This window comes from Stegodyphus dumicola, chromosome 6 (genome assembly GCF_044657685.1).
Source record: "Stegodyphus dumicola isolate Sdum_Otavi_A_Nest chromosome 6, ASM4465768v1".
Lineage (NCBI taxonomy): Eukaryota > Metazoa > Arthropoda > Arachnida > Araneae > Eresidae > Stegodyphus > Stegodyphus dumicola.
Genome location: NC_140773.1, coordinates 209488659 through 209502742, shown reverse-complemented (window position 1 = coordinate 209502742; position 14084 = coordinate 209488659). Strand labels below are relative to the sequence as shown.

The 14084-nt window shown below is 35.1% G+C and overlaps 1 protein-coding gene across 3 annotated transcripts in view; it reads left to right on the top strand.

The window, feature by feature from the left end:
- LOC118204947 (uncharacterized) overlaps positions 1-13666 on the top strand; it is a 57266-nt gene extending 43600 nt beyond the window's left edge. The window contains exons 10-13 of one of the 3 annotated variants that reach the window (XM_035377237.2): positions 2382-2444; positions 2541-2618; positions 7450-7530; positions 13156-13666. In XM_035377237.2, coding sequence (XP_035233128.1) covers positions 2382-2444; positions 2541-2618; positions 7450-7530; positions 13156-13559 — 626 coding nt within the window. In that variant the 3' untranslated portion in view covers positions 13560-13666. Of the gene's footprint in view, positions 1-2381; positions 2445-2537; positions 2619-7449; positions 7531-13155 lie in introns of all 3 variants that reach the window. The other 2 variants (XM_035377236.2, XM_035377239.2) reach the window with 2 other exon arrangements.
- The last annotated feature ends 418 nt before the right edge of the window (positions 13667-14084 follow it).

Here is a 14084-nt window from a genome sequence, read left to right as displayed (position 1 = left end):
AGCCTTCAGGCTATAACGGGGAAGACAGCTTCACGGCAAAGCACTCCCATCTCGGTCAATCGCTCTCAAGCTAATCTCTGAACTCAAGAAACTACTTTCCCCGTACACGCAGGGTAGATATAGCTTTAATCTACCTTCGAGAATATTGTCGAGAAAACCGCTAAAAATGTGTTCCCGAATGTTCTCGCTCCGTCTATGACATATCGCCAATTTTGTCGCCAATCGTCGCCAAATGGTCGATTTCGTGCCAGATCTGGCAACCCTGTCTCCTCATCTCACTTTCTAGCAACCCTAACCCTGCCTTGCGGGCAAGCTATCTCACCTCTCGCGCAGCTGGGCAATTCGCAACATTATGGTGTAAATCATAGAATCTTATATATGTGGCTACCAGAAATTTTTTAACAGCTTTACTGAAGATGATTCGAACTGAAGTAAATCTTGCATGTGTATTCTTCTCTGTATTATATGATAAATATCCAAGTGCTTGCATTTAACCTATGCAGTGCAGAGGGGCAAGTTTAACGAAGGGATTTATTAGAGGGGAGTACTCCGTCTGGTTTGTACATACTCTCATTAAATACAAAAATTCTTTCTGCTAGATAACAAAAATATTAGTTAATTATTTAAATTTGTAGAAAGTTTTTAAATGCTTAACTGTAAAAGGGGATTAAAAAAATCCATCTGCATTGAGAGTTTATTGAAAATCAGCATCTTCATTCATTTTATTTATTCATATTGTCCGTATTCATCCATTATAAGCTTTCGAATAAAAATATGTTCTTGTTTAAAATTTCCTTGAGATGAACTTCTGAATTCTGTACTAATGAATACTTGGGTAAAATAACGTGAAGGAAAGGAAAATTGTAAGAAGGATAAAACTGGGAAAAATTCACGACCAGCAACTCTTGTGCTATTTTATAGAGTTGAAAAACTAAGTTTGTAATTTTTTGCATCTTGATTTAAAGGAATTTGGAATTCTTAATTCAAAACTTGTATCAGATTTACGGTATCGTATACAGTTTTAAAAAAATCCTGTCATAATGTGTTTATGTTCCAAAACGTGACTTAATAAAGTAATTAATGTCAAACGGTAAAAGAAACACATTTCGTTTTCACCCCTGAATTTAGGGCCCTGTTTATGTTGGAATACGTGACTTCATAAAGTAGGTAGTGAAAAATTATATAAAACACGTTTCGTTTCCAGCGCTGAATTTACATTCACCGTAAAAAAATTTAGTCACCTCTGTCAAAATCTTATATAACAGAGTGTTTCTTCCCCAAGTAATCGAGAAACAATTGCAATTCTATTATAAAAGCTGGTTTATAACAATTTTTAATCCTTTTAGTAACAAGTTCCCTATTGGCTGTGCGGCTAATCGTACTTAAAACGCTTATACAAACTTTCCGTAAGGCTGGTTTCACTCAATTATGTGTCTAAGTCCCTTTCCTATTCGATCTCTGTAGTAAATTACATTTTTGGAATTCTGATACAGTAGAACTCCAATTATCCGAATCAAATGGGAACGAAACCCATTCGGATAATATAATTGGATTTTTTCCAAAGAAAAGGTATACGTACATTTTAATTAATTACTATATGTACTGTATGTTGAAAATGAGAGAAAAAAACTATTTTTAAAGAAAAAAGAGGTTTTAATTAATTAAAATGAAAAGGTGTACAGTACTTACAAGTGCTAAAAGTCATTACTTGCTGAACATCTTGGTCAAAGTAAGCTGTTTGGCGGACACTGTGCCTGCACTTAAAAATTTCTTAGCCAGTCGGTTATTTGTTTCAAAGGATGAACAACCAAGCTTCTGAGCCAAGATCTTAGCTTTTTCACAAAGAATCGGTCCCAAAATTGCGTTTCTCATAGAACGTTGCTGCAAAAACCACTTGAAAACGTCATCTCCTAAAGTTTTGTTTATTGCTGCCTTCATTTATTTTCTTGAAGAATTTCCATCTTCGTTTTCACGCAGTAACACGAAGTTTAAAAGTGTAGGTTTGCTCCTTTTAATGTCTGAATTCGTTGATTGCCCAGCACTAGGTTTCCGTCTTAATTTTTTCTTAAATTCTGAAAGCGATCCGGATAATCAGCGATTCAGATAGTCGGCTTTGGATAATTGGAGTTGTACTGTAACTTATATAGAAACCATTTCCAGTGTTAGTCTTCGAAGCATTTTTCCTGCTTTTCACCGTTAAGTAGAGTATTTCCCCTTAGTTATATACCATGCTAAAAAAGTTCGTTGTATATCATTGAAGTTGTATAACTTGATGCATAAAATAATAGAAAAATTAATTTTAATTATTTATTTAGTTAGATTAGTCGTAGAGATTTTTTTTTTCAAAGTTCAGAAATGCATTTTTTAAATCTCTGCTGCAGATTGCAATAAGAAAATTTTGGATCCTGGAGCCAAGAAACCATGGGCTGAAATGAATTTTTCAAGTAAATATTTTTATATATTTAGTTAATATTTTAAGTAAATTACTATTTTATATATTTCTGAATTTCTGAAAAGCAAGGACATGTGTCTTACAGCAGTTATGAAACAAACAGGGAAGAAACCTGCAGAAGACAGTGATATGCTTGAAGAATTTAACAAAAACTTCAAACATAAAGGTATGTCATATAATTCCCTTTTAATACTTTTTCCTTTTCTAATTTGAATAACATGCTTTATTATATACTTATACTAGCTGTTACTTAGCATGCCTTATAGTGCTACTTAAAGGAAAGAAAGTGTTTGTGTTTTAATTATGTTTATTGAAATGCTTTTGGATACACAATATTTTTTTTTTTTTTTCCATCTGGTGCAGACAATTTCACTTTTGTACCCACATAGCAACATTCCTAGTGCTTCATACTTAAATCTGAGTACTCTGCAATGCATTATAATTTATCCATCTTTCCAACCACCACACTTGGGTGAAGACTGTAATCATAATTAGCATCGTAATCGAAAGCACTAAGATTTAAATCAGAATGCAATGTTCGTCTAAATTGAACAGTTCGTACTCGAATATTTTCCAGTTTTGCTGCTTCCCGTTTGTTTTATACGAGTGGGCTTGAGCAGTACGTACTCGAACGTTTTCCAGTCTTGTTTCCCGTTGCCAGTTTGTTTCTGAAGCTTGTGATGCCCTCTTTTTTATCGTGCTTAAGCTGCAAATCGAGCAACCGATTTTCGCTCTACTGGTATAATTGTTTTCAAAGCAAAAGTAACGCTTTGTGATGACTCACAAATTCACTTTCACAAGCAAAGAAAATGCGTGTGATGCAATAACACGCATGTTGACGTATGCGTGTTATTGAGTGAAAATTTTAATATTTTACGCTTGGCTGAACGGTTACATACTTTAAAATATTTTAATTTGGACAGTGTAGCACATTTCTCTCTAATAGCCGAGATTTCTATTAAATTCGAGACAAATTAATATAATTGCGTTTTTCCGAGTGGCAACATTTTTTTTTTAGTCCAAAGGAACTTGAGTCCCGAAGGACTATTACTTTCGTTTTGGCATTTTGCGTCGGACGGATAAATGTCGGTTCACTTTTCAAATTGTTGCCATAAAATGTTAGAGTCCTGCATTATATTTGAAGAAATTAAATAATGAAAATCTGCGTAAATGTATGTATATTTCTCACATTGTCATAAAATAACGGTACATAGAGTCATCGAATTTTGAATAACGTAATCCTCCAACGAATATGAGCATGTGGAAGACCAAATTTGAAATTTGAAATTTGTTTTATGATCGATTTCCTATTTTTTAAAACTTTGACGAATTTTTGATTAACAAACTCAAGGATTTCAAAGCGAGCAATGGCAACGTTGTGCAGAAAAAAAATTTTTATCTCTTTCAGCGCGTGAGTCTCTGTATCGGAAATTCTAAAGATATGCTCGTTTTAAAACTATTTTGCGATATTGCTGTTGCACTGGATCTTATGGTTTAAGTGCGAGGAACATGATATTTAATAAAGAAAGGTAACACACAAAATGTTAAAAAACGCCCCTTTGGACGTAATTAATTTTTTTTTTTTTTTTTTTTTTTTTTTACATATCGCCGAGTATTCAGATTAAATGTGAAACATATATATCTTACGCTTTTGCAAAGTGGAAGTGCAAAGCTTTTCGATCGCTGAATTTTTAATTAGAAGTTCGTTTAATTCGCGTTCGTTTAATTTTTTTGAAAACAAAAAGTGGACGTAGACCTAAAATTTGGCTACGATAGCTGTAGTAGCTACTGAGTATATCGCGAACAAACAAACACATAAACAGACATTATTCTTTATATATATAGATAAACAATACGAATTTTTTTAACGAAGCTTTGTTATGCGTGTAATTTAGTTTGAGACGCAAGATCTCATGTATCTGATCTGGACAATGAAATGCAAAAACTTGACGAATATTGTACTCCATATTTCAAGCCAGTTTATGCTTAAAATACGGAACACTAAATGATTTTGAATTTTATCTGCAACAGCAGAAAGAGACGTTTGAATTTTCAGTGGTGTCAAAGGTGATGATTCCAAACTTTGGAAACTGTAGGACATAAATGGGAGTTGTATTGAAGTTCAAACCAAAACAAATTGATGGTTGTTGCATTTGTTACAATAGCAGTCTTTATGACATATCGACGAAGCAATATCTACGTATCTAAGCAAAGATATGCGTATCTACATATCTAAGCTATCTAATCTATCTGCTCTTCATTCAATCGGAGTAATTGACGAGAAAAGAAAGTCACCCGAAAAAATTTTATAATAGCAAATACTGTATCCAAGTAGATAGAAAGATAGATATAAATACAGACATATGATGTTGTGTGTATGTGTGTTTGTAAGATGTAAAATATCTAACTCAAAATTGTAACTTAAATTAGCAATAGCCGCGTAATTACTAACTTTAATTTGTTTACTTTCCCTTTCAGTTTTGAAAGTACAATTTGTTTATATCAATATTTCTGGACTGCGTTTTTCCAAATTAATCCGCATCATGTCATCTTACGTAAGAGTAGCGGATATTTTTTCACTTGATAAAGACATAAATTGTATTGATTAATTTTCTGAGATTAGATTAAGTATTTAATTTGTGTCTTTGTTGGTTCAGAACCAGGTTGATGTATTTAATTCCTTCGTTTCATCACCCCATGATGAAGATGCAGAGAATGAGTTAATTTTTTTTTCTTTTTTATTTTTGGTTTTGGTATTTTTGGGGCTTTTCATTCAGTTTGCCACTGTGCTTCTGGTTTCTTGTTTTCTGGATACATATATATATATATATATTTTTCGAATTGAACATGGAATGTATTTTTAAACGTCTTATTTTAATTTATTTTGCATTAGATATATATATAACTACAAAGAATCAAATTACTGCAGAACTCAGTATTCATCTAAAATCATCTATTCCTACAAATATCTGTCTTTCGGGAGCTTCACAAGGTTAATTCTCATGGTCGCGTAGGCATAAGAAGTCTTTGATCAGCAACGCCGATGCTAAATGCCAGAACGAAAAACTAGGATGGCACGCAAAGCAAACTTAGCACTGGTAAGTGATGGATTTACCTTTACTGGCTTCCACATCTGACAGAATTTTCGGATGGAGAACTTCTTCTCTGGCGTTATGTTTCATGCTCAGAGTGGAGCAGGAAAATGGATGGGTGACTGTTGCGTGATACCATGGATGTTTGATTCTTCTTCATGTTCATATCACAGTCAGAGCCTATGGACGTATTCTAGCAGACTGTATCTGCCTAGATCAAATACTACATCCCAAAGGAAGTTTTGTATATTAAGGTGGAAATGAATAAGTTCGCACTGCAATATTGGCTACAGAACTATTTGAAGAATATGAAAATGAGCATAACGTCTTCTATGGCCTCCACTCTAGAGTTATTCCAGAACATAATGTGTGAAAATAGTTTTCCTCTTTTGGGCATCACGATGTGAACTAGCCTTTTGTTTTACGAGAAGAACAGCTAGAAATACCCTCGAGAATTATATTATATTATAATTCTGGAGTCCAAAATAAGACCTGCACCATATTAATAAATGTTTATACGCTTGATACGAATGTTTCAGAGTCATTGTCGAGCTTCTGTGTGTTAGAGTTTACTGGACTTCATAGCTTTTTTCATCATGGGTATATTGTTTTAAAACGTTGGTAATAGGTCCGATTTGGGCTTTAGAATTTTAACTTCTGGTACTCTCCACGAAAGAGTACTCTCAGAATTCTAAACTATGCAGCGTTTTCACCGATACATTATAAAAGAACTCCTACGAATACTGAATTTAACGTCTTAGTATTGCGATTTCTCTTCGGCCATAGGTTCATCTCTCTCTTTCCTCCTTGGAATTTGGGAGTAATCTCTCTCAGTTTATTTTTAGAGTAATACGATAATGGACCACTTTTCCTTCTCTTTCCCTCCCTCTTCTGCAGAACCTCTTGTATATCTAGAGTGTTCAAATACTTAAGCGGAGTCCTCCCCCCCTCACACACAAAAAAAAAAGGCTCAATGGCGTTGAGTTTTCTTAGATAGATTCTAATAGTTTCGAGTGTAAAGTTTCTTAGGGATTCAATGATTTTGATCTGAAAAAGTGTACTTTTTTTTCCTGATATATACTTTTAATTTTACTTTTTCTGCCTAAACTTTAATGTGATATCTAATAATATCTTAATAAATGATCAAGGTAACTGAAATTACTGCCCATCTGTATTTTTCATTCATCGTATATTGCTTTACTTCAACAAAATTAGGGCTATTTCTGTTGATATTTGAGCTTCAGTCGAACAATTAACTGTGTTGTACGTGCTATGCAAGCTATAAGAATAAGATAAAATTATTTTACTAAATCTTCTTAAAAATATGGTAATTAAATTGAAACTATGTCACTGAAATCTTTGAGCAATACAAACGACAAGAAATCTGTAATAAAACTCTAGCAATGAAAGCTATTATTCTTTTACGTGCTTTAAAGAGATGCATTGACTTGCTTACCTCTCTTAACCGAGGACAGCTGGGAATGGAATTCCTATCTAACACCATTCAGTAACTTGAATAAATGTTTTAATTTATTCCCTATTTTTTCTTTGCGTTATATAAAACGTCTTGCTTTAATTTTTTTTTTTTTTTAATTTTTAAAAAGTTGACCGCATTCGCATTTTTCTTCTCCCTCCCCCTTGAGATGTCTTGTATACATTTTTTTTTCAAATAATTCTTAATATAGAGTCGTTAAATTGAAAAGTCCTTTAATGAATTGATTCCCTTTTATGACAAGAAAATGTCACACTATTTATTTTTTGGTTAATAGATATAAATTGACTGTCTAGTATTAGTTGCATTTCTGATTCTGATTGCCGTAATCATATAATGCATTAAATATTTTCTTATACTAATATATGCATAAGAAATTTATGCATTTTTAAATCATTAAATGTATCTTCTAGAAATTGCTGAATTTGTTTCGAAGAAACCTATAGCCCACAAAATCGATAGGGAAGCTACTAAAAAAGAAGCAATTTATTCAGGTATGGATTCATCTTCTGCAATTTCACTACAACTGAAAACTAAAACTTTTTCCTTTTTATTATTTTGCGCAAAAGATAAAAATTACTTTTTTGTTAAGGGTTTTTATCATGTCGTTACTTTTTGGAAAAGTTTGTGAAACAGAACTACCGAAAACTCTTTCAAGTCTGAATTATTATTACAAGATTTAGCTTCTAGGATGCAGTTAATTCTAAAACTTCTCTTAATTTCAATATCACTAATAAGGGGTAAAAAGGCTTTGATTATAAGTAAACAAAATAAAGTGTTGAAATACATCTAGCAAATATATATTTGATAGTTGATTTTGACTTACAAGTATTTTAGAAAAAAATAATTATTTTGAAATAAAAACTGGAAAAATCAGCAATAAGGCGCACTAAGTTATTAGTGACGTTTATTTCCTTATTCTTTTCGAAGAAATACGCTATTAGGTTAAGAAATATTTATAGTAAAATAGATAAAACTAAATATCATAGAAAATAAATCATTAATTTTATTCATAAAACTGTCTGTGCAATATATTAAACGTATCATATTACCTTTAAATATTAACATCCTAATATTTAATTGCAGTTATACTGCCTAATATTAATATCTTTATGTAATCTGTTGTCAAACAGATAAAATATAGCAAAATTTTGTCTATACACGATTACTACGATCGAATAAAATAATATCGTTCCCTACTTTAAGGAAGCTAATGTTTGTGAAACTTTATTTTTGCTAAATTTATCTAAAAAGCTGCGTTAATATTCTGTATTTCTTCGAAGTCTTCTACCTCCAATTAAAGTTTATTTATGTTACTTCACCGTTTTATTTGCAAGGTTTTTCACCTGGAAACATTTAAAAATCTTAAATGCTGAGGCTTTTTATTCAACAGATGAAGGAATAATAGTGTTACGTTAGTTTCTTCCTTCCCGTTCGTACGGGGTTCGTATGGATTTGGAGTGAATAATGACGACACTACTTGATGAAGTATCATCAAGCTTTATTAGCCAGTATTGTCAGGACAGCTACAAAACACGTTTTACAGTCGTCGATGAACTACTATAAACAAGCTGACACGATCAGCGACACAGCCTTCAGGTTATCAGGCTATCACGGTGAACGCTTCACTGCAAAGCACCAGAGTACAGCTCCCGACTCTGCTTGGTCATTCTCGGCACTCCACGTACTCTCGAGACTCTCCACGCTACAACTCGCGATGCACTCGACGACACACAGAGCACGGCTCCCACCTCTTCGGTTCAGTCGTTCCCGGAGCTCAACACGCTATCTCGACGATACACTAATCGCGATGCACTAAGAGACTCCTTCGGTGAATTCGACGACCCACTCGGCACTCGCTGCCCGGCTGTCAACTCGATCGACTCCGCAGGGATTGGCTCGCTAGACGAGACACCAACTCGATACTGACTAGAGGCACACTCACGCGCCCTCTCGATGAAGCACACTGACTGACTGCAGACCAGCAGCGTTTATATAGCTTTCGGCTTGTGTTCGAGAACATTCTGGGCTAAACCGGTAAGAATTCATTCCAGAAGGTTCTCCATCCGTCCATGGTATATCGCCAATTTTGTCGCCAAATGGGCAATTTTTTGCCAAATGTGGCAACTCTGCCTTCCCTTGGCGTTTTATGGTAGCCCTAAAACTGTTTTGCGGGAAAGCCATCTCACCGCGCCTGTACATTTCGTAACAATAGTGAAGGTCGTATTACTTGAATATAGTAAAGCACACAAGGGCTATCTACTTAGTGTAAGAGTGCTTTTATGGAGGGCTTTCTAAGGAAAATTGGTATGTATTTACGTTACACATGGAAAAAAACCACGAAAATCAATCCCTTTCCCGTGGGATAAAACCGGGGCAGAACTCACAGCATTCAAAGGTCTTAATCATTCTGCACTTGGTATCACCAATAATAATAAAGAGAGCTATAGTTGTTGCCTTCGCCGCTTCTCTTAATAATTTCCTATTTTTATATGATATAATTCATAAAAATGGTGCAGTATTTTTTTCCTCTAAAAGAAGAGGGTCTAGTGTCGTATTCTCTCCAAGCACGTAAAAGTTTTTTTATGAAACTAAATAAAAGATTGAATTTTGCCTATTTTTAAAGTTAGTAAACCTCTTTTTTTTTAGGGGGAGTATTTTAATACATTATAGATAAAATAAACGTACACTGAACACTTAATAATTCATACATTATGCATTGTCTCAATAAAATCTTTTGAGACCTGAAAAAGGTGAAAAACCTGGACGTTTTAAACAAGCTCACAGTTTTTGAAAACTCGAACTGCATTTCTAAGGCTTAGAATAGAAATTAATGCTAATTTATATCTGAGAAGAAAACGTATACTGACATCAGAAAGGAAAACGATTCTGCCGTGTAAGAAATAACTTACAGAGAAGAGCCATGTAACATACTTTCCCTAAAAGAAAACTGAAAATCTATATTCGTTTAGTTATTATTTTTATTAAACCTTATAATACATTACGTATCATTTCTTTAAAATTTCTATTGAATTCAATTTTTAAAGGGTACGAAGTTGTTTTTCTCACTGTTCATCTTTATCTGTTATCCGTGTGTACCTAATTACACTAATAATCATGAATTTAAAGTATATTCCACTATAACTCGGGTTAGTTATAATAAATAATAGTTATAATAAAAAAATAACGAAGACCTGCTATTTTGCTTCCGAACATAACGTATTATAGCCCTTTCTAAAAAAGTATATTCAGCATCAAAATTTCAGTATGTGTGTTTCAAATGCAGGGTGATTCAAAAAGTCTTGCTAAAATTAAAAAGCAGGTAAATGGAATTTATATAAATATATTTTCCAATGGAAATGGGTGAGCGAAAGTGGTGTTGAAGTGATACGTAGGTAAGTTGAAAAATAAGTTTCCCCTGTCGACTGTGGTCAAAGTTGTGTATGAAAGTCAAAAAATAGAATGAGACATTAAAGATATGACATACCTTTATTTTATTATTCTTGTACGAGTACGTTGAGACATTTGTCATATCGCTTGACAAGCTTCAAAAAGTCCTCCAAGAAAAATTCACGCTTTGCATATGGAAAAGCGTTGAACGGCTATGGGCGAAAGGCGACACAGCAGGAAAACGCGCAAGTCACCGATAAACCATTGGGTAGAAGTCGCTGCAAATCAAGCAGATGGCGCTGTTGCAGTGCCTGCGCAAAGCGGAGACCAGCCTCTCATTTGAGCCCCGGTAGGTATGGAGAGAAGGTGAGTTTTGAATTCGTGGTCAAAGGAGAAAGTGAGAGCGGTTATCCGCTATGAATGGGCACGTGAAGTATCAGGAACAGAAATTCATAACCGTCTCGTGGAAGTCTATGGGCCAGGTGTGATGTCGAAGCAAATAGTGCGGAGATGGTGTCTCACATTCAGTGATGGACGTCAGCAAGTGGAGGACATACCTAGAGCTGGACGGACGCGCACAGCCACTACAGATGCAAATGTCAGGAAGGTGGATGACATGATTAGAGCGAACCGGCGTATCACCATCGATGAAGTAGCGGAAGAACTTGGAATCTCACATGAGCGAGTTTAAAACATCATCCACGACATTCTTCGATACAGAAAAGTGTCAGCACGATGGGTGCCCCGACAATTGACCTCGACACACAAGGAACAACGCATGGGGATCAGCCTGGAACATCTCGTGCGTTACCATGAAGATGGCAATGACTTTCTGTTTCGGATTGTGACGGGGCATGAAACGTGAGTCCACCATTTCACGCCAGAATCGAAGGCCGCATCTATGGAGTGGAAACATCCGTCATCACCTGTCCGAAAGAAGTTCAAGACAACTCCCTCTGCAGGTAAAGTGCTCCTCACAGTTTTCTGGGACACCCAAGGAGTTTTGTTGCTGGACTTTTTGGAGGTTGGAACCATCAATGCTACGCGTTACTGTGACACCCTGTCGAAATTGAAAGAGGCGATTCGGAAAAAGCGGCCTGGCCTTCTCACATCTGGCTTTCTGCTGTTGGATGACAATGCCAGACCACAGTCGGCGACGGCAACGCAAAACCATATTGCAACTCTTGGTTGGGAGCGCCTACACCATCCGCCATACAGTCCTGATCTCGCACCAAGCGACTTCCATCTGTTTCCGGCTTTGAAGAAAAATCTCGGGGAAAGGCGCTTTGGAAGCAATACTGAAGTGAAACAAGCCGTTCAACGCTTCTTCCATATGCAAAGCCCTGATTTTTTCCTGGAGGGCCTTTTTGAAGCTTATCAAGCGATGTGAAAAATGTCTCAATGTACTTGGTACCTATGTGGAAAAATAAAAGTATGTCATATCTTTAATGTCTCATTCTATTTTTTTGACTTTCATACACAACTCTGACCACAGTCGACAAAGGAAACTTATTTTTCAACTTACCCTCGTATATAAAATACTGGCGTACATTTTCTTTCCGCTTTTGAATTTCCAATGATGTGCATATCTACACGAAAGCAAAACTCGCCGATATGCGATTTATCAATTCGGCTAGACACGAAATTGGAGTAACTGCTCAAAGCAGGCACTCGAGAATCGTCTTCCGAACTTTCCCCTTTAATCAGCCGTCCAGAAGGTACAGTGGTTAGGGAAGCCGACTGCGATAATAATAGGCACGGGTTCGAATCCCGGAGAATGCATGATTGTATTTGTACGTCTCCTCATTGAATGCAAAGGTGGCCCATCTACTTGGTGCTTCCGTAATAACGTGACTACCGCTTCTGACATTAGTAGTGGCCAACGTCTGTGGAGAATTTGTGACCACCATCGGAAAAAAAAATCTCGAAACTTTCAGGTTTTATACTACGCCCAAAAGGGCGTTTTTTAACGTTTTGTGTGTTACCTTTATTTATTAAATATCATGTTCTTCGCACTTAAACCACATAAAATTTAATTCAAGAGCAATATCATGCAATATTTAAAATCAGCATATATTTAGAATTTCCGATACACAGTCTCACACGCTGATTCGTTTGGTCTGCGTCCCATAGATGGAAAGCATATCAAAAGACTCTAAATTCGTGCAAGGTTCGCATTCGTTCATGCCGCTCAAAATGCGAACTGGGAAATTGAGATTTACGCCAGCAAAACACTTTTACCTACCTCTCAACAGCCCTGTGTTCAATTTCAACGTACTGTTTCCGCCCACAGATTCTACTGTAAAGTTTGCTTATTTCGTTTACCTCTAGCTGCTTTTAAATTTTTAGCAGAAATTTTTTAACATCTCGCATAAATAAGCTCATGCTCATTGGGATAGCTACGCATTAATTACACGAATTTTTAACAGATTTGAAAGGAACGCTTTGCGTGTTATAAACTTACGCAGGTAAGTTTATTCCTAAAACCAACCTGATTCTTTTGGGCGTTTATTTTCATTTTTATTTTTAAATATTTTTTGTACTTAATCTTTAAAATAATTTTTCTCTTAACTCTTTACTTACTTAAAATTAAGAGAAAGTAAAGATCTGACGTAGATTAGATAAGTTTGTATCTGGAGGAGATTTAGACAAAACACTTAGACTATTCTAGTCTTTCTCTTCTAACTCAAACTAAAAATATTATTTACTGACTATTCTATTTTTAATAGATCCTAAAAGATTACTTTATGAAAAAGATTTTCATGCAAGTAACAAACGCCTGCATTCAGATTTTTCTTCAGCACAGAAAGAATTTATTGGTGATAGACGTAAATTATTAAAAGATGAGCGAAAAATTCCACTAAGAGGAGAGGATGATAAACTGGAGAAAAATGGAAACTACGCGATAAATCGAGTAAACCGGAAGACTCCATTGAAAGCAGAGGATCATAGGTACATTGAAAAAGCTGGAAATTATGGGAGATGTCAGACATTTAAGAAAGCCTACACAGATCCAATTCTACAAGGACAACTAAAGCCTTTGCATCGGAGTGTTGGAACTAACGTGTGTTTTGACTCTGAGGACAGTTCTGATTCTTCATATAGCTACTTGGACCAAAGAATAGCTAAGTGAATAAGTTGATTTCTACATTTATCATGAGTTTAATAGCGCTTTTAATACCTTTTACATTCAGATTGTCTCTTTTTATACTTTTATCCTAATAAAGCTTTTACTGTGCACTCAAATTGTGTTTGTATCTTTAATTATATATAAATTGTTGTAAATGCTGTCAATATTTGTGTCTATTCATTTGTAATTTGTTTTTATCTATTCTTGTATAATTGTATTTGCGGAACATTTCATTTTGAAGCTTCTGGCTTTGAAAAGTCACCGACAATTCAACAGAACCAAATACAACGTGTGACACACAAAAAACGAGACTGGTCCAATAAATCATTGTACTTACAGAATTCGTCACATTATCACCTTCAAAATAAGTGATAATGTCTCGGACATTATCACCTTCAGCATTGGACATCACGGACATTATCTCAGCATCACGGACATTATCACCATTCTCCGTGACATTATCACCTTCAGCATACACACAATGCATTCGGTGCTGCCATTGTTGGAAACAGTTCTGGAAGGAAGTTT